Source organism: Lethenteron reissneri, chromosome 46 (genome assembly GCF_015708825.2).
Source record: "Lethenteron reissneri isolate LAM-NWPU_2019-01 chromosome 46, ASM1570882v1, whole genome shotgun sequence".
NCBI classification, from domain to species: domain Eukaryota; kingdom Metazoa; phylum Chordata; class Hyperoartia; order Petromyzontiformes; family Petromyzontidae; genus Lethenteron; species Lethenteron reissneri.
In genome coordinates this window covers 9,940,534-9,956,214 of record NC_083824.1, presented here as the reverse complement: position 1 = coordinate 9,956,214, position 15,681 = coordinate 9,940,534, and the positions used below count along the sequence as shown (strand labels likewise).

Genomic DNA, 15,681 nt, shown 5'->3' with positions numbered 1-15,681 from the left:
TCCCACGGCTTCAATAGGCGCTCGCTAACGCAGTTTATACGGGGGGATATTTGTATCACCCGAAGTGTCGCCGTGTATGATAGATCGTCGCTTTTAAAAAAAGTAACAAAAATGCAACGCACATCCCTTGATCAATCCACTGGGTGAAGGCTGACCCCGTGTCTTGGGAGTTGTTTGACCATACTTCACCACGTGGGTCAATGCGGGATAGTGAAGCGGAGTGCCCAGGACCGGCTCCGATTTCACCCGCCACTGGTGTTAGGCGAAGTGGTGGTGCAGTGCGTGGGCGCATCGCGCTATGAACACGGCCGTGCCGGGTACTAACACAGCAACCGCGTTATCACTTTCTAGAGCCCGTGATAGAGTCAACTTGCAGTAAAAGTTCGTAACGTGTACGCGTAGCAAGAACACAAAGACAAAGATCTCCCCATATAGGCTTCACAGACTGTTGGGGCAAGTGCTGTTAGCGAGGAGCACCTATGAAGGCCTGCACGGCACACGAGGAGGTGGGTGGCCAGCACCACGCAAGGCCGTATTTGTCCCCCCAGTGGCGATGTTTACACACGGCACCAGGTACACATTTGAGGCTGAGTCGACCTAGGGCAGGGGTCGGCAACCTACGGCTCCGGAGCCGTATGCGGCTCTTTACGGGCTGCTTCTTGACGATATGTACGTATGAACAGTATGTACTCAGATGCATTGCGGCTCTTGAAATACTGAATTTTGTACCGAATTGGAAAGAAATGGCTCTTCTTGTTATTTTGGTTGCCGACCCCTGACCTAGGGAGAGACCCAGGACTTGTTTAGATAATCGCCACCGGTTTTGGCCATGAGCGGGAATCGAACTCGGGTGGCCCGGGTTCCTAGCACAGCGCATTAACCGCTGCACTACCGCTCCCCGCAAAACGCCACACACACCACACGTATATACACAACCACCACCGTCTCTCTCTCTCTCAAAGAGTACCCTTGTACAGCGCGTAATGAATTAAGGGTGTAGATTTAACCTTTTACCAAAACATCCAATTATTCACAAAGCGAAGCTCACCTCTGACAACCATCGCGAGCGAGCACGATCCGTGCCGCGCGGGGGGAGCCGCAGCCTTCATGCGCCCTGACCTGATCCCACGACCGCTTGACCTTTGCGCTCCGGGGGGGGGGAGGGGGTCTAAGGGGGGACACGGGGAGTCGAGGGGAGGGGTTAAGGGGGTAGGGGGAACGGTGAGTGAGTGGTGGTGTGGGGGGGAAGGAGCCGAGGTTGCTGCCCACGGCAGCAATAGAAACAGCGGAGCGAGCGGCAGTGAATTCGTGACCACCGATTGTGCACAGGTGGAAGTGCCGGGTGGACTACGGAGCCAGGTAGACACCCCAGCGATCAGCCGGGCAACTAAATCCCTCTTCGAAATCGCGCAACTTAAAGTGTCACCTGCTACCAATCGATAGTTGGCAAATGTGCAGCACCTGGCGATGATGAAATGCGTCGTCGGTGCAAATCGCTGAGCGGATCGATGCATGAAACGAAAGTCTCATTGCTGGCGCAACTGCGCGCAACTCGTTGCAGAGAAGTGCACGTAAAAGCGATTGAGTTGCATGCAACCGATCGCTCAGGTGTGGACCCGACATGGTATAACGACTTTGGAAGGCCTTCAACCAACAGTGGATAGATAATCGATGATCATGATACCGCCATCCTCTGTCGTCTATAAAATGTTGTGTAATTTGTCCGGCCGCCTTTGTCTCCCTAGTGACGATATATCGCACGAGGTACTCATGTGAGGCTGAGTCGACCTAGAGGATGCCGTGAACGGGAATCGAACTCGGTTGATCGGGCGCGCTCATTGCTACACTACCACCGGGCGTGGTGCTGGTCACCCACCCCCTCCCGTGCCGTCCAGGCATTCTCAAGTGCTAATTCGCTAACAGCACTTGCCCCAACAGTCTGTAAAGGCTATACGAGGATCTTTGTCTTTAATTTACACGGGATTTTTATTTTTTACACGAGCGCGCGAACCGTAAAGAAGGCTTCCAAGCTAAGGGGGGTGTCGGGGGGGGGGGGGTGAAGTGAAAGATGGATAGATTATTATTTAAATTATAAAAATAAAAACTCGCGCAAAAAACTAATTTACTTTGAAGTCCCAATCTCAACGCTGCGATAATGACGGAGGCAATGCGCGCCTCCTTGATGTCACGCGCGCGAGAAACGGTCACGTGGCTCGCGTTCTCGCCGATGGCATGAGCAGTTAACTTGCCATCAACACACACAAACACACACACAAAACCACACCATCACTATTTTTGTATTTTATTTTTTACCACGTAATTCTCCGCCGAGTTACACAGCCACCTGCCCGTGGCCAATGATTGCTCAGCGAAGTGGTTTCATCATAATTTGGACATTCATAGCAGGCCAAGATACTCTAAACGCGTGTTTTCTCACGCGTTCGCCAAACTCGACCCCATGTCGCGCACGGCAGAACCCATCAACTGCGTTGGGCAGCGGACGCAGCACTGACACTCAAACGCAACTCTCTCATCACTAGCACCGCCTATGGAGGAGCACCCTCGTAATAACTCGACGTTTCGAGGCACGAGTCCGTCTCCGCTACGAAGAATGTGCCGCTGTAAAAAAAATGGTCACGAATATTACGCGGTACAAATGCCGTTTTCGAGAGGCTGGTTAGCGAGTGGACTAGCTATTAAGGTCGGCAGGGCGCACGAGAAGATGGAGTGGCTCGAATCAGTAAACGAGTCAATCGTTTCAACAGTACACACTGCACACGGTACTCACTTCAGGCTGAGTCGATCTAGAAGAAGCCCAGGATTTTTTAAAAATGCAGCTGATGTTAGCTATAGCCGTGGTAACACAATGAACGTGTACACACGCAGTGTGCATGTGTACATGGTGAAAGGGCAGTGTAAAGCACAATCCACTGCTGGATGAAGCCCTCTCTCCCCCACACACTGTGCGGAGAAGGGAGGGAGGTTTCTTGACCATACTGGATACTCGGGGTTTGTAGCATTGATGTTATGGTACACAATGCGTATCCAGGACACTCCGGTGTGACTATGTATGTTGAGCTTCTTTCGCACCGTACATTGGCCAACCGTGTTCATCGGAGGGTCGGGAAACGAGATGTTCCATCTCGAGGCATTATCCACCTGAAATATTTTCATGAACAAAAAATATCCAGACAGAGAACTCGTCGTTCTGCAACGGAATATGTAAGACAATTCAGAGAAATTAAAAGTAATAACATGCTAAGATAATACGTATTGTGAAATGTTTTTTTTTGTTATGTCCTGTAGGATTTCAAGAATATTCTCGTGAAAATGTATAAACAATAGCATACGTTGAAAAGTTAGAGCAAATTTGAAACGAACCGTGGTCAGTCTTCCGTGTTTTCGTTACCCCCGGTGTTACTATCTCAGAATCCGAATATGTATTTGTACTGCAGGAGGAATCCGATGAGCTATGAAGCTCTTTTTTACAGATGTCCAGGCAGGGCACGGGGTAAGAACGTCACAACAACAAACAGGACAAAAACACAACAGGAGTGAAAAGTACAAGAAAGGTAAACAAATCACCCAAACACAAACAAACACAACACTAAACCATCCCCATCCTACCACCGAGGTAGTAACTTATCTTTCAGAAGCGACCTGCCAAATGATAGCTCAACAAAGTGACCCATCATTTGGACATTCAGAGCACCAAAATAAACTAAAAATCTCAAATCATTATTATGATTATTAAACTTCTTCTGAACGTCTTCTGCCCATGTTTCAATCGGGTCCAACGTTTATTTGTTACAAAGAAAATCTCGTTTAGACAGTTACCCAGCTAGTTTCGGTGGCCATGGCCAGCAGCAGACACAAACAACAGAGAGACGTCGTTGGGGGTGAAGAGGTGTCCAGACAGCAGCCAGCCAGGAAACTCGATTAATCGATTCTTTTTAACATTAGTCTGAAGCCTTACCATATTAATAAAAAGTGTGCCGTTCCTGGCCCTTCCCCCCTCAACCATTATATATACGGGGTGGTATTTCTTGTGATCTCTCATTTACTTGATACAGCTGTCGTGGCTGTGACGGTTCCACTTGAAGACGGAGGCTTGTGTTGCTTCATGAAACGTCGTGATTTTTTATTTTGTTTTATTTTACTTTTATTAATTTAAAATTTTTACCCACGTGACTTTACCGAAAAAAACCTAAGAATATTAGTCTGATGTTGCTGTACTGCGCTGTCCTTCCCACCACGCAGCTTTACTGGCCACTGATAGTGAGCTCGCCATGGCCAGCTATCCAACTTAGGTTACAGATTCCACCGCGCAGCACGCTAACCACTGCACCACTGCTACCCACGTGTGCGTGTGTGTGCGCGCAGCATAGTATATATGGAGAGCGGCAGCGTAGTGGTTAACGCGCTGCACTGCAAACCCGGCTACCTGGGTTAAATGCCCGCTCACGGCCAACACCGGTGACGATTACCTGAACCGGTGCTGGGCTTCCCCCTAGATCGACTCAGCCCCACGCGAGTAGCTGATGTGGCGGTGTGTGTAAACATAGCAAGGCTGAGTGTGTAAACACAAATGTGGATCTGGCGTGGTGCTGGCCGCCCACCCTCTCGTCTGTCGTTCAGACCTTCGTAGATTCTCGCGAAGCGCTTGCCCCAAAACTCACTGAAGGCTTGACACGGGCGATCCTTGCCGTTGCATATACCGTGTGTGTACAGAGAGGTCTATACACTGCGTAATGACAGCGAAGAGTTTCCCTGCCGCTGTGTAAGCTTCTCGATGTGTGTTCGGTTTGCAGCGCGTGTTGCGAGGCACGTTGTCCGACGGTTCGCTCCACGCACCCATATTCAGTTCCCGAAGTAGAATTAGAAGAAGAAGAAGACGATGATGAATTAGAAGAAGAATCTCCTAGCAATGCTATGCGGCAACGTGGGACGCCGTACGCGGGCACAATCCCGAAGCCATCTCAGAGAGACGCTTTCTGTATATAATAATAATAAATAAACACAGCTCCAATACTTTAATGGGTTATTCCGCCGCTCGGGAACGGGGGGGGGGGAGGGGGTGGCTGCTTGGTCAGTGTCCACTCAGTGTCAACTTCGCGGAGTGCGGCAGAGAGATAGGGTTAGAGAGAGGTTAGGGATTTAGCGGAGGGGGGGGGCGTGAGTGAGCAGGGGGGGTCAGAAGAGACGGGGCCGGTCTCGGGGGTCAACCCTCCAGACTGCCAGTGACAACTAGGCATCGGCAGATCAAAACGTCAAGGACGCTCACGGACAGACCCCGGACGACCACTTTGTTTGGCAAAAAAAAAAAATGTTTGCGCGATTAGATTAGAAAGCTTGGCAACGCCGCCACCACCAACCACAACCAACCACCACCACCAACCACAACCAACCACCACCACCACAGCAGGCGCACACACCAATAACATTCATTAGCGGCTAAACGCCATCGCCGCAGGGAGTATATATACCTGTGCATTAACTTCTCCCGACCATGCACGGTTCAGTACACTTGCCACGCGTGTAATGTTTTAATGCTGCTGCTGCTGTTATTGTTTAATCGGGAGGGAGCGGTGGCGCTGCGGTTAGCGCATTGCGCTGTGCATGAGCTAGATTCCCTGACAGTGCTATCCGAACCCCGTGCTTGGTTGAAATATATCGCTTCAGCCTCCAAACCGCGTGGACAGGCGTTCATCCAGCAGTAGATTGATTATTTAATGAAAGCGTGATCGTTATTATTATTATTCTACACCGTGCGATGTATTGTAAGATTGCGTTTTCGTACGTGTGTTTGTTTTTGTTTTACGGGATTTATTTCCGTTCAATCATTTGCGAGTCCCCAGTAGAGTGGAGTTGGTGGCATGTGACTCAGGCGATGTGTATACTGGATGTGGTGTGCCGGGTGGGGGCAAAACCCAGCTTTTGAATGAAGCTTTGCATTTTCATCTATATATATAAAAAACATTAACTTATTACACGCAATTTGTTTTTATGTGACGATTTCATTCGCAATGCCGTAAAAACGCAGCGAATGGTGACTGGGCAGACACGAGGTTATCAGTGGCATAGACAAACACATCGAATCAGATTACGTAACTTTCAACTCCACTGCTGGATGACGGCCTTCTCACGCCGAGTTGGTCATGGAGGTTGCTAGACCATACTTCACCATTCTGATCAGTGTGCACATGGAACACAACATTAACTCCGTGCGCACGTGTGTGTGTGAGTTTATGTTTAACGGGCTTACGCAAACGTGTGTGTATGTATTTATATTTGTAAGTGTATATATACTGTACATTGATGCACATTCGTGTCTGTGTGAATATATCTTGCGACGAATCCGACACCACGAGTTCGATCCCCGCTAACGGCCAACATCAGCGGCGAATATCTAAAGCGGCCCTGGGCCTCCCTTAGGTCGACTCGACCTTAAATTAGTAGCTGGTGGGGGTGTGCGTAAACATCGGCACTTGGGGGACAAAGGCGGCCGGGTCGTGATTATGGTCACACCTATCCCGCTTGTGCTCCATGTCGACCTTTATAGGTGCTCGCTGACAACCCTTGTCCCAACAGCCTATTCAGGCTACACGGGGGATCTTTGTCTATCTTGGATGTGTACGCGCATCTGCTTGTATGTATTATTGTAAGTATATATATGCGCGCGCGCGTGCGTGTGTGTGTATATACAGTGTATGTTTTCGTAGTGAGAGGTAGTGTACCAGGTAGCGCTCTGCGCTACGAACCCGGCGACCCGGGTTCCATTCCCGCTCACGGCCAACACCCAGTGACGATTATCTGAACCGGTCAGGGGCCTCCTCTAGGACGACTCAGCCTCAAATGAGTACCTGGTGTGGTGTGTATACATTGCTACAAAGGCGGTCGGGCGTGGTGCTGGCCACCCACCCTGTCGTGTGCTTTTCCGTCTTTCATAGGTGCTAACAGCACTTGCCCCAACAGTCTGTTAAGGCTACTCGGGGGGTCTTTGTATTTTTTGTACGTGTGTATATACATGTATTTGCATTTACAGACTGCGTGTAAATATTTGAAATTTCGGGAGAGCGTTGACGCAGGATCCCACGAGCTTACGCTCCATACCCGTCCCACCTGAGTTCAATTCCCGGCCACGGTATCCAATTACATCAGCGGTGTCCAAAAGAGTGCTCAGAAAACTTCACTGACCAAACCCCGCACGGACCAGCGTGGTGAAGTATGGTCAAACAACCCTTCGCGTGTGTGGCGGGGACGGGCGGGACGATTCATCAAGCAGTAGATTAATAAAAATGGCTCTTCGTCATTATCATCATCGCCGCATTCACCGGATTTTAAGACGCACTTTATTTTAAAGCAATAGTTGCGGAGCGGGGGGGGGGGGGGGGCACGGGAGGTGCATCTTATAATCCGGTAGCAGCCGCATGCGCGTGACCAGACCTGCGAGCACTTTAACAGACACCGGGGAGAGAGGCTTGCAGGTGCGTCTCACTGTCCGAAAGCGTCGTGCAATCAAGAGTACACGGCACCCCACCGCCCTCAAACAGTGACTCCCACACACGATCGGGCGCTCAGGGAGGAGGAGGAGGATGGAGACACGCGGGGCCCTCGTGGTGGGCAAGCCGCTCGCATCTCACTCAGAACGCGCGTTCACCACCCACACCCACCCCGCCACTTTCTCTCTCTCTCGTTCAACGCGCGCGCGCGTGCGTCCGTGGGTGCATCCTTTACGCCCGTGCTCTCATCTCGGCTGTACTCACACGGGCACACGGATACATTTACAAGCTGCCGAGTTTGTTTAGGCAAAGGAACCCCCCCCCCCCACTATCACCACCACCATCATAAGCGACTGTATGGGGGGTGGGGGGCACGCTGCGTCTCTCTCTCTCTATTTCCCCCTGCGGTTGGTTCTCTGTGATTTTCCTTTTAACTGCGCCGATTTATTCCTTTACGGCCCCGAGTTTGTCTGGCGAATAAATTGGAGGGCGTTTATGGCCGAAAACACAAAGTGGTGGCCAATCAATTAAGGCGGTGGGGTTGGAGGAGTTGGGGCGTGGGGGGGGGGGGTGCGTGGGGCGGGTAGGGGTTAAGGAGGTCTGTCTACACAGCCGCTCTCCGAGCCCAATAAAATAATTAGAAGCTGTATATACCAGTGGGGAGCGGTGGCGCAGTGGTTAGCGCGCTGCTCTGCGTTGCCCGAACTGAACCGGGGAGATCCGAGTTCGATTCCTGGCCACGTCGAGCGGACATTAGTGACATCAGAACCGGCCGGTTCCGTCCTCCGCACTTCTCTTCACCAATTCGCAATGACCAGCGTGGTGAAGTATGGCATGTACAAAAAGAACATAAAAACCTTCCCATGACCGAGAACAGAGGCCGGTGACCTGCGGCCGTCAGTAAATGTTTAGCTGACAGTCCGGAGACGTCGTGAGAACTTCCCTATCAGCTGGAGCGGGTTTGCGTAGATTAAAATGACCATACTTCACCACCCTGGTCCGCGCCGAGTTTGGTGTTGCATATACTGCATACGATGGAGCATAGAAGTACAGTACCACCAACGCATTGTGCCCTACTGCTGCCTGGTGCCCACGACATGATAGACGCGACGTGCACAGCGGGAGTCGCAGTGGCGATTCATCCGGTAGTGCTGCTCGCTAACAGCACTTGCCCCAACAGTCAGTCGAGGCTAGACGGGCGATCGTTGTCTTTGTATGTAAATTCGTACACAACGGGGGCAATTTTCTTTGAACCTGTGTGCAAAGGCAAAGATCCACTGAATAGTCTTAACAGACTGTTGGGGCAAGTGCAGTAAGCGAGTAGCACCTATGAAGGCCGGCACTCTACACGAGGCGGAGAGTGTCCAGCACCACGCCCGACCGCCTTTGTCTTCCCAGTGACGATGTTTGCACACCGCACCCGGTACTCATTTTAGGCTGAGTCGACTTCGCGGAGACCCGGGTACCGGTTCAAATAATCGTCGCGGGTGTTGATGGCCGTGAGCGGGAATCGAACTCGGGTCGCCGGGTGCGTAGCGCATTGCTATATATAGCACACGCATACGTACGCACAAACAAATGACTCAGTCGCTAGACACATAGCGAGCATCGCTCCGCGTTGCGACGCCTCGGCAGGACCCTCCTGAAAGCGAGCCATGGGACTCAGGATCCTCTGGGTAAACAAGTGAATGACAATTTCACAATGCCGTCTCTCTCGCCTGCTCACGAACTAAGTTTACTGCCAATATAAAATGCAGCACAAGCACAGATATGTTTTTTTGTTTGTTAATCCACTGCTGGATGAGGTCTTCCCTAAGCTGTTGTCCTGCGGGGTTGGGGGGGGGGGGTGATGGCCATACTTTACCACGCTGACCATATAGAATGTGAGCGCGCGAATTTCCTAACGCGATATAAATAACACGCAGTACATGTGTGAAGTTAACTCGCCATCTTCAGCATGTATAATAACGTCCTCTATTTCATCATCCTCATCAACATCAACAGCCACTGCTAGATTAGCGCCCTTAGTTTACCTCGGGAAAGATCTCGTGGGCTAATATTTGGTCGTCTCCAATTGTAGATGACGTGTTATGAAGAAGGTTCATTGCCCGTAAACGTCGCCTATTTTATATTGTTTACATTATGATGTTATTGACAAATGTGTCGAGGTTTGTGTCTGTCTGTGATGTTTATGCATCACTGTCAACGCAGCAGCAGCAGCATCCTCAAGGGTCAATCCCTGAAACGTTAGCTCGTTACGCTTTTATATTTTATAAAGCATCGTTAATGGCGAATTACATTATATAAAAAATATACTGGCACAAATGTATTAAATAATCTCAAACAGTAATGAATATTTGCGAACTCCACACCGACACTTTCCTTTTAAAAAATGCATTTCTCTTGAGCCAATGAAAGGGATGCGTGCCTCTCTCTGGCTATCGGCTCAAAGAGCATAAATTAATGTTGGAATTAATAACCCACAAGTCTTCATGATTAATGCATAACAAACACATCTATGCATCTGAACAGTCCACGAGGATCTGCGTCTGATACATTAATAAAGGAAATGAACGATTGAGGAGGAGGAGGGGAGCCAAGGCATCGCCTCTCCGAGGAGATAAAGAACATTCAAGGCATCCGCGCGCGTCATCACGCAAGGAGTGGATTGTGGTCGTTTCCGTGGGCAAGATGAATCACGACGAGGGAACTTACACCGCGGATGCGCGCGGCGACGATCGAATCGGCCGCTCGCGGGTTGCTGAGTCGGTCGTTCCGCGGGCAGGAGCGTGAGAGACACATTTGTCGGCGGCGTCGTCATCTAGAAGTGGCTTGAGCCAAAGCCTCCCGATTGTGGCAGCTGACGGATTGGTTGACGCTATGAAGAGGTCGCTATTAAACATTGTAGACGATGTTTAATGATAAAAATAAAAAAAAACTGACGATAATATTAGTGAAATAAATAGGATGCGATGTTTCAAACCAATGCTCGGTTGGTGAATGGGGAAGCATCGAGGTTTCCGGGAATCGAACTCATGCGGCCCGGGTTGCTAGCGCACCGCGCACACCACCACATCACCGCTCCGCTATACGTGTGCGTGAACGTGCGTGATGATATTAAACAAACAAAAACATCACTATTCACATTATAAGTGGTGGACTCACACACAGTCCGGCGTATCTCGCCACGGTACTCGTATTGCGTGATTGTTACGAGACACAGCTAATTATAAAATATTGAAGATGAATGTGATTATAATAGTGATTATACACGGCACCATGCGATAGTGTACGATTGCATCTGAGGATCGGGGATATGTATACGGGGTGGGGAGGTGTTCGTCCAGCAGTAGATTGATCATGACTCAAGATGATGATGATAATATATACTTGTTCATTTGCATTAATTGTAAACTGTCAGGTTTTTGTGTCGGTCTGTCGGAGCTGTATATGTGTGTGTGTATGGCCACTGTATATGTGTATATGTATATGGGTATGTGTGCGTGTGTATTTGCGCCTACGTATTTGAAACCTGCTTACGGAATAGTCAATGAACCCTAAACACCTGGGTTTATCCTGTGACCGCGACTCTTGATGTGGACTCAAAGTGCACCTAGCCTGGCACAATCACTTACAGGCGCATGTCCGTATATGTGTATTTGAATATGAGTTTGTGCGTGTCTGGCTGTGGGGAGCGGTGGCGGAGTGGTTAGCGCATTGCTACAAACCCGGCAACTCGAGTTCGAATCCTGCTCACGGCCAATAAGAGGGAAAGAAATCTGACCCGTTACGGGGCCTCCCGGAGGTCAACTCAGCCTTAAATGTGGACCTGGTGCTAACGTGACAAGACGGTACGAGCGTGGTGTTGGCCACCGACCCCCTCGTGTGCCGTGCCGTCATTCATCGGTCCTCGATAACAGCACTTGCCTCAACAGACTGTGAAGGCTATACGGGGGATCTTTGTCTGTGAACACACTTGTGTGTGTAATGGGGTATGTGCGCTGATGTGCATGCGGGTACACGTGTGGGTGCGTGTGTACAACTGCGGTAGACGTGTCCGTGTGTGTGTGTCTTAGCACGCACGTGTGTGTGTGTGTACAGGTATGTGTTTGCGCGTAACATTTTGTGGGGAGATATATTAAGCCTCGGAAGGTGGGGGGAATGGGTTAAAGAGTTAAATGTTACAGTCATGTTCCAGTAACAGCATAGCTCTATATACAGTACATATATTAAATATAGATAATTAATATAAAATGCACATAAAAGTCCAACAGTACTCCGAAACTGTGGAATCGTCAAATGCATGACTACATTTTACCTTGTGACACTCAACGTACACATTGAACGCCCATCGTTCCATAGCGGCATGTCATCATCAGCCATGATTGATCCACTGCTGGAGGAAGACTTCCCCAAGCCGTTGCCGGATATCTTTCACGATGTAACAAGGTCAAAGATCCCCCTCTCCCCGTATAGCTTTAAAATACTATTGGGGCAAGTGCTCTCAGCGAGCATCTATGAAGGTCAACCCAACACGGTTAGGTGGTGGGTGGCCAGCACCACGCTCTCAATCTTTCCAGTGCAAAAGTTAAAACCCCTGCACCACGTACTCATTAAAGGCTGAGCCGACCTAGGATAGCGCCAGGACAGGTTCAGGCATTCGCCACCGATGTTGGCCTGTTGGTCGTAAGCAGAAATGGAACTCGGCTGACCGGATTCGTAGTGCAATGCGCTAACCACAACACCGCCGCTCCCCGTAGGCCGAACAATCCACCAAACACAGGTCGCATCTCGGCGTCACGACGCGCTCGCACTCCCTGCTGCGACGAACCTGGGTCCACGAAAAGACTGAACTTTGACCGAGTGTCGGACAATAACCCCGTGAGCAATCCCAAGCAAGTAGAATTCCTCGTACGTTGCGCCCATCGTCACACCTGGATTCATTCGCGCCGCGCGTAGCCAACCTTGCTCATCGGAAGTGAAGGGATGCGAGAGAGGGAGGGTGACACGGGCGGTTCTCGCGTGCGACGCTGGGTGACCATGGAACTTGATACCCCCCCCACCCCCCCCCCCCATCGGCGAGTTGTGATGCGGAGAAGTTCGATGGGTCGTAAGGCCCCTCACCATACACCCCAATCGGTGCCCCCCCTCCCCGTCTTCCTACCCCCAGTTAAATGTTGATAAACACCGCCACCCCCGACCACTGTGCGACCAGAGCTGATGGACACATTGTGATGGATGGATTATTGAATCTATCTGTGTGGAGCTCTGAGTGTTGTGTGCTCTTGTGTACATGTGTGTGTGTTTTCGCAGGGAGCGGTAGTGCAATGGTAAGCGCCAGGTTACGAACCCGGCGACCCGAGTTCGATTCCCGCTCACGGACAACACCGGTGACGATCATCTGAATCTGTCCTGGGCCTCCCCTAGGTCGACTCATCCTCAAATGAGTACCTGGTGCGGTGTGTAGTAAACATCGCCACTAGGGAGACAAAGGCGGCCGGGCGTGGTGCTGGCTACCCACCCCCTCGTGTGCCGTGCCGGCCTTCATCGGTGCTAATCGCTAACAGCACTTGCCCCAACATTCTGTTAAGGCACCGCTAGGGATCTGTCTTCGTCTTGTTCTCTACTCGGGTGGCATCTCGCGTAGCGCTCGCCGAGTAAAAAAACTTGCCCAACAATTTGCAGCGAGAGACGTTCTTGGAAAATCGTCGCGAAACTCACTGAGTCTCTCTCTCTCTCTGTGTCTCTGCCTCTCCGTTGTGAATAAGCAGCATTATTGCTATAATCAAGGCTCTGTTTTTGTCTACTTAATCTGCCGCTGTCACGAAACAATTCGTAGGTGTACCTCTAAATGAAACGGCTGGCGTTGTCACGCAGTCTGTTGAGGCAATCGCACTGTGTCTTATCACAGAATAAAAAAAACACCGACGATCCAACCAATAACCCTTCTTCAAATGCTGCGGATCTTCTTCAGAGCTCTGCAGAAGATTGGGTCGTTGCCCAAGACGTCAGCTCACCATTTTTCTATTATACGGCAGTGTAAATTATTGAACGTTGTTTTATTTCATTTTCTCCATTCATGTCCATATACACCACCAGAGGTTTCTGGTGACAATGGTTTAGCGCACACGTACCGAGTTTTTTTGTCGTGAAGACAGATGCACGCGTGACCTTAATTATTCCAGTTAGCGCCGAAGAACGAGTCTCTGTGTGTAGCTACGCGCCAGTACACGTGTGTGCGTGTCAGTGTGTGCGTGTCAGTGTGTGTCAGTGCGTGTGTGTGTGTCAGTGTCAGTGTGTGTCAGTGTGTGTGTGTCAGTGTGTGTGTCAGTGTGTGTGTGTTAGTGGGGAGCGGTAGTGTAGCGGTTAGCGCGCTGCGCTATGAACCTGGCGACCCGGGTTCGATTCCCGCTCACGGCTAACACCAGTGACGATTATCTGAACCGGTCCTGGGCCTCCCCTATGTCGACTCAGCCTTAAATGAGTACCTGGTGCGGTGTGTAAACATCGCCACTAGGGAGACAAAGGCGGTCGGGCGTGGTGCTGGCCACCCACCCCCTCGTGTACCGTTCCGGCCTTCATAGGTGCTCGCTAACAGCACTTGCCCCTACAGTCTGTTCAGGCTATATGGGGGATCTTTGTCTTTGTCTTGTGTCAGTGCGTGTCAGTGCGTGTGTGTGTGTCAATGTGTGTGTCAGTGTGCGTGTGTGTCAGTGCGTGTGTGTGTCAGTGTGTGTGTCTGTCTGTGGGTCTGTCTGCCCATGCCCAGCCACCGCATGCCTAAACAGCTTTTGTTCGGCCGGATCGAGGGGGCTAAACGGGCGCGGCACGGGCTAGAGAAGAGATGGAGTGATGTGGTACAAGAGGACGTGGAGCTGAGTGGACTTGCCGATGACTGGTACCAACGGTGTCAAGATCGGCCTCAGTGGAGGAGGCTCGTGAAGGACGCTATTGGGCAGTTGGAGGCAGTCGCCCTCCAACAACAACGGAGGGCGGAGGAGCGACGCTCACAACAACGAGCGGAGCGCCGGGTGGCTAAAGCACAGCAAGTTGGTACAGTAGGGGGCACAGGTGGCGCATCAGCCATTCATCTCGGTCATCTCGGTCAGTCGACCCGTGGCACCTGGGTCTGCCCCGTGACCTCCTGCCAGCGGGCGTTCGACACTTCACGTGGCCTCAAGGTGCACTTGGCCTGGCACAAGCGTCGTGGTGACGTCACCGCCACTTAGTGGCGAATGGCGGTTGTTGTTGTTGTCTGTCTGCGTGTGGAGAGCGGTAGTGTAGCGGTTAGCGCGCTGCGCTACGAACTCTGCGACCCGAATTCTGTTCCCGCTCACGGACAACACCAGTGACGATTATCTGAACCGGTCCTCCCCTAGGTTAACTCATTCTCAAATGAGTACCTGGTGATGTGTGTAAACATCGTCACTGGGGAGACAAAGGCGGCGCGGGCGTGGTGCTGGCCACCCAACCCCTCGTGTGCCGTGGCGGCCTTCATAGGTGCTCGCTAACAGCACTTGCCCCAACAGTCCGTGTTGAGGCTATGCCGCGGGGATATATGTCTGTCTGCCGGATCATTGCGATGTACAGTCGCGTGTGATCACTGATCACTCCGCTCGCTGCAAGTGAAGTCGTTCCGTGAATGACAGGCGGGCGAACACGTGTGACAGGGCGAGGCATGGATGGCCCCGGGTTAGAGACCTCTGGTCCGGGCTACGTGGGGTCAGGGAGATGGGGGTGGTGCAGGGGGATATAGAAGAACAAAGACAAGGTTCCCCCGTATAGCCTTAACTGACTGCTGGGGCAAGTGCTGTTAGCGAGCACCTATGAAGTCCAGAACGGCACACGGGGGGTGGGTGACCAGCACCACGCCCAGTCGCCTTTGTCTCCCTAGCGGCAATGTTTTTACGCACCAGGTACTCATTTGAGGCTGAGTCGACCTGTGGGAAGGCCCAGGACCCGTTCAGATAATCGTCACTGATGTTGACCCGTGAGCGGGAATCGAACTCGGGTCACCAGGTTCGTATCGCTGCGTAGCGCTAACCGCTACCCTACACACCCCCACGAGAACGGACACACACACAGCAGAGTCACGTGGTCACACGTTGGAAGACAACAACGAAGAGGGATTTGAGTCTGTGTGTTATCTCTCTCACTCTCTCTCCCCGTGGTGATCGCT

The 15,681-nt window shown here is 51.3% G+C and overlaps 1 protein-coding gene across 4 annotated transcripts in view; it reads right to left on the bottom strand.

Annotated features, from left to right (window-relative positions):
- Nucleotides 1-15,681, bottom strand: part of LOC133354036 (uncharacterized) — a 42,629-nt gene that overhangs the window by 20,461 nt on the left and 6,487 nt on the right. For 3 of the 4 annotated variants that reach the window (XR_009756534.1, XR_009756533.1, XM_061570582.1), the window contains exon 1: nucleotides 1,049-8,001. The exons of the other annotated variant lie outside the window; for it this stretch is intronic. Coding sequence is in view for 1 of the 3 variants with exons in the window: in XM_061570582.1 (XP_061426566.1) it covers nucleotides 1,049-1,514 (466 nt within the window). In the remaining 2 variants the exon portion in view is untranslated. Of the gene's footprint in view, nucleotides 1-1,048; nucleotides 8,002-15,681 lie in introns of those variants that run through there. 4 annotated transcript variants of the gene reach the window in all.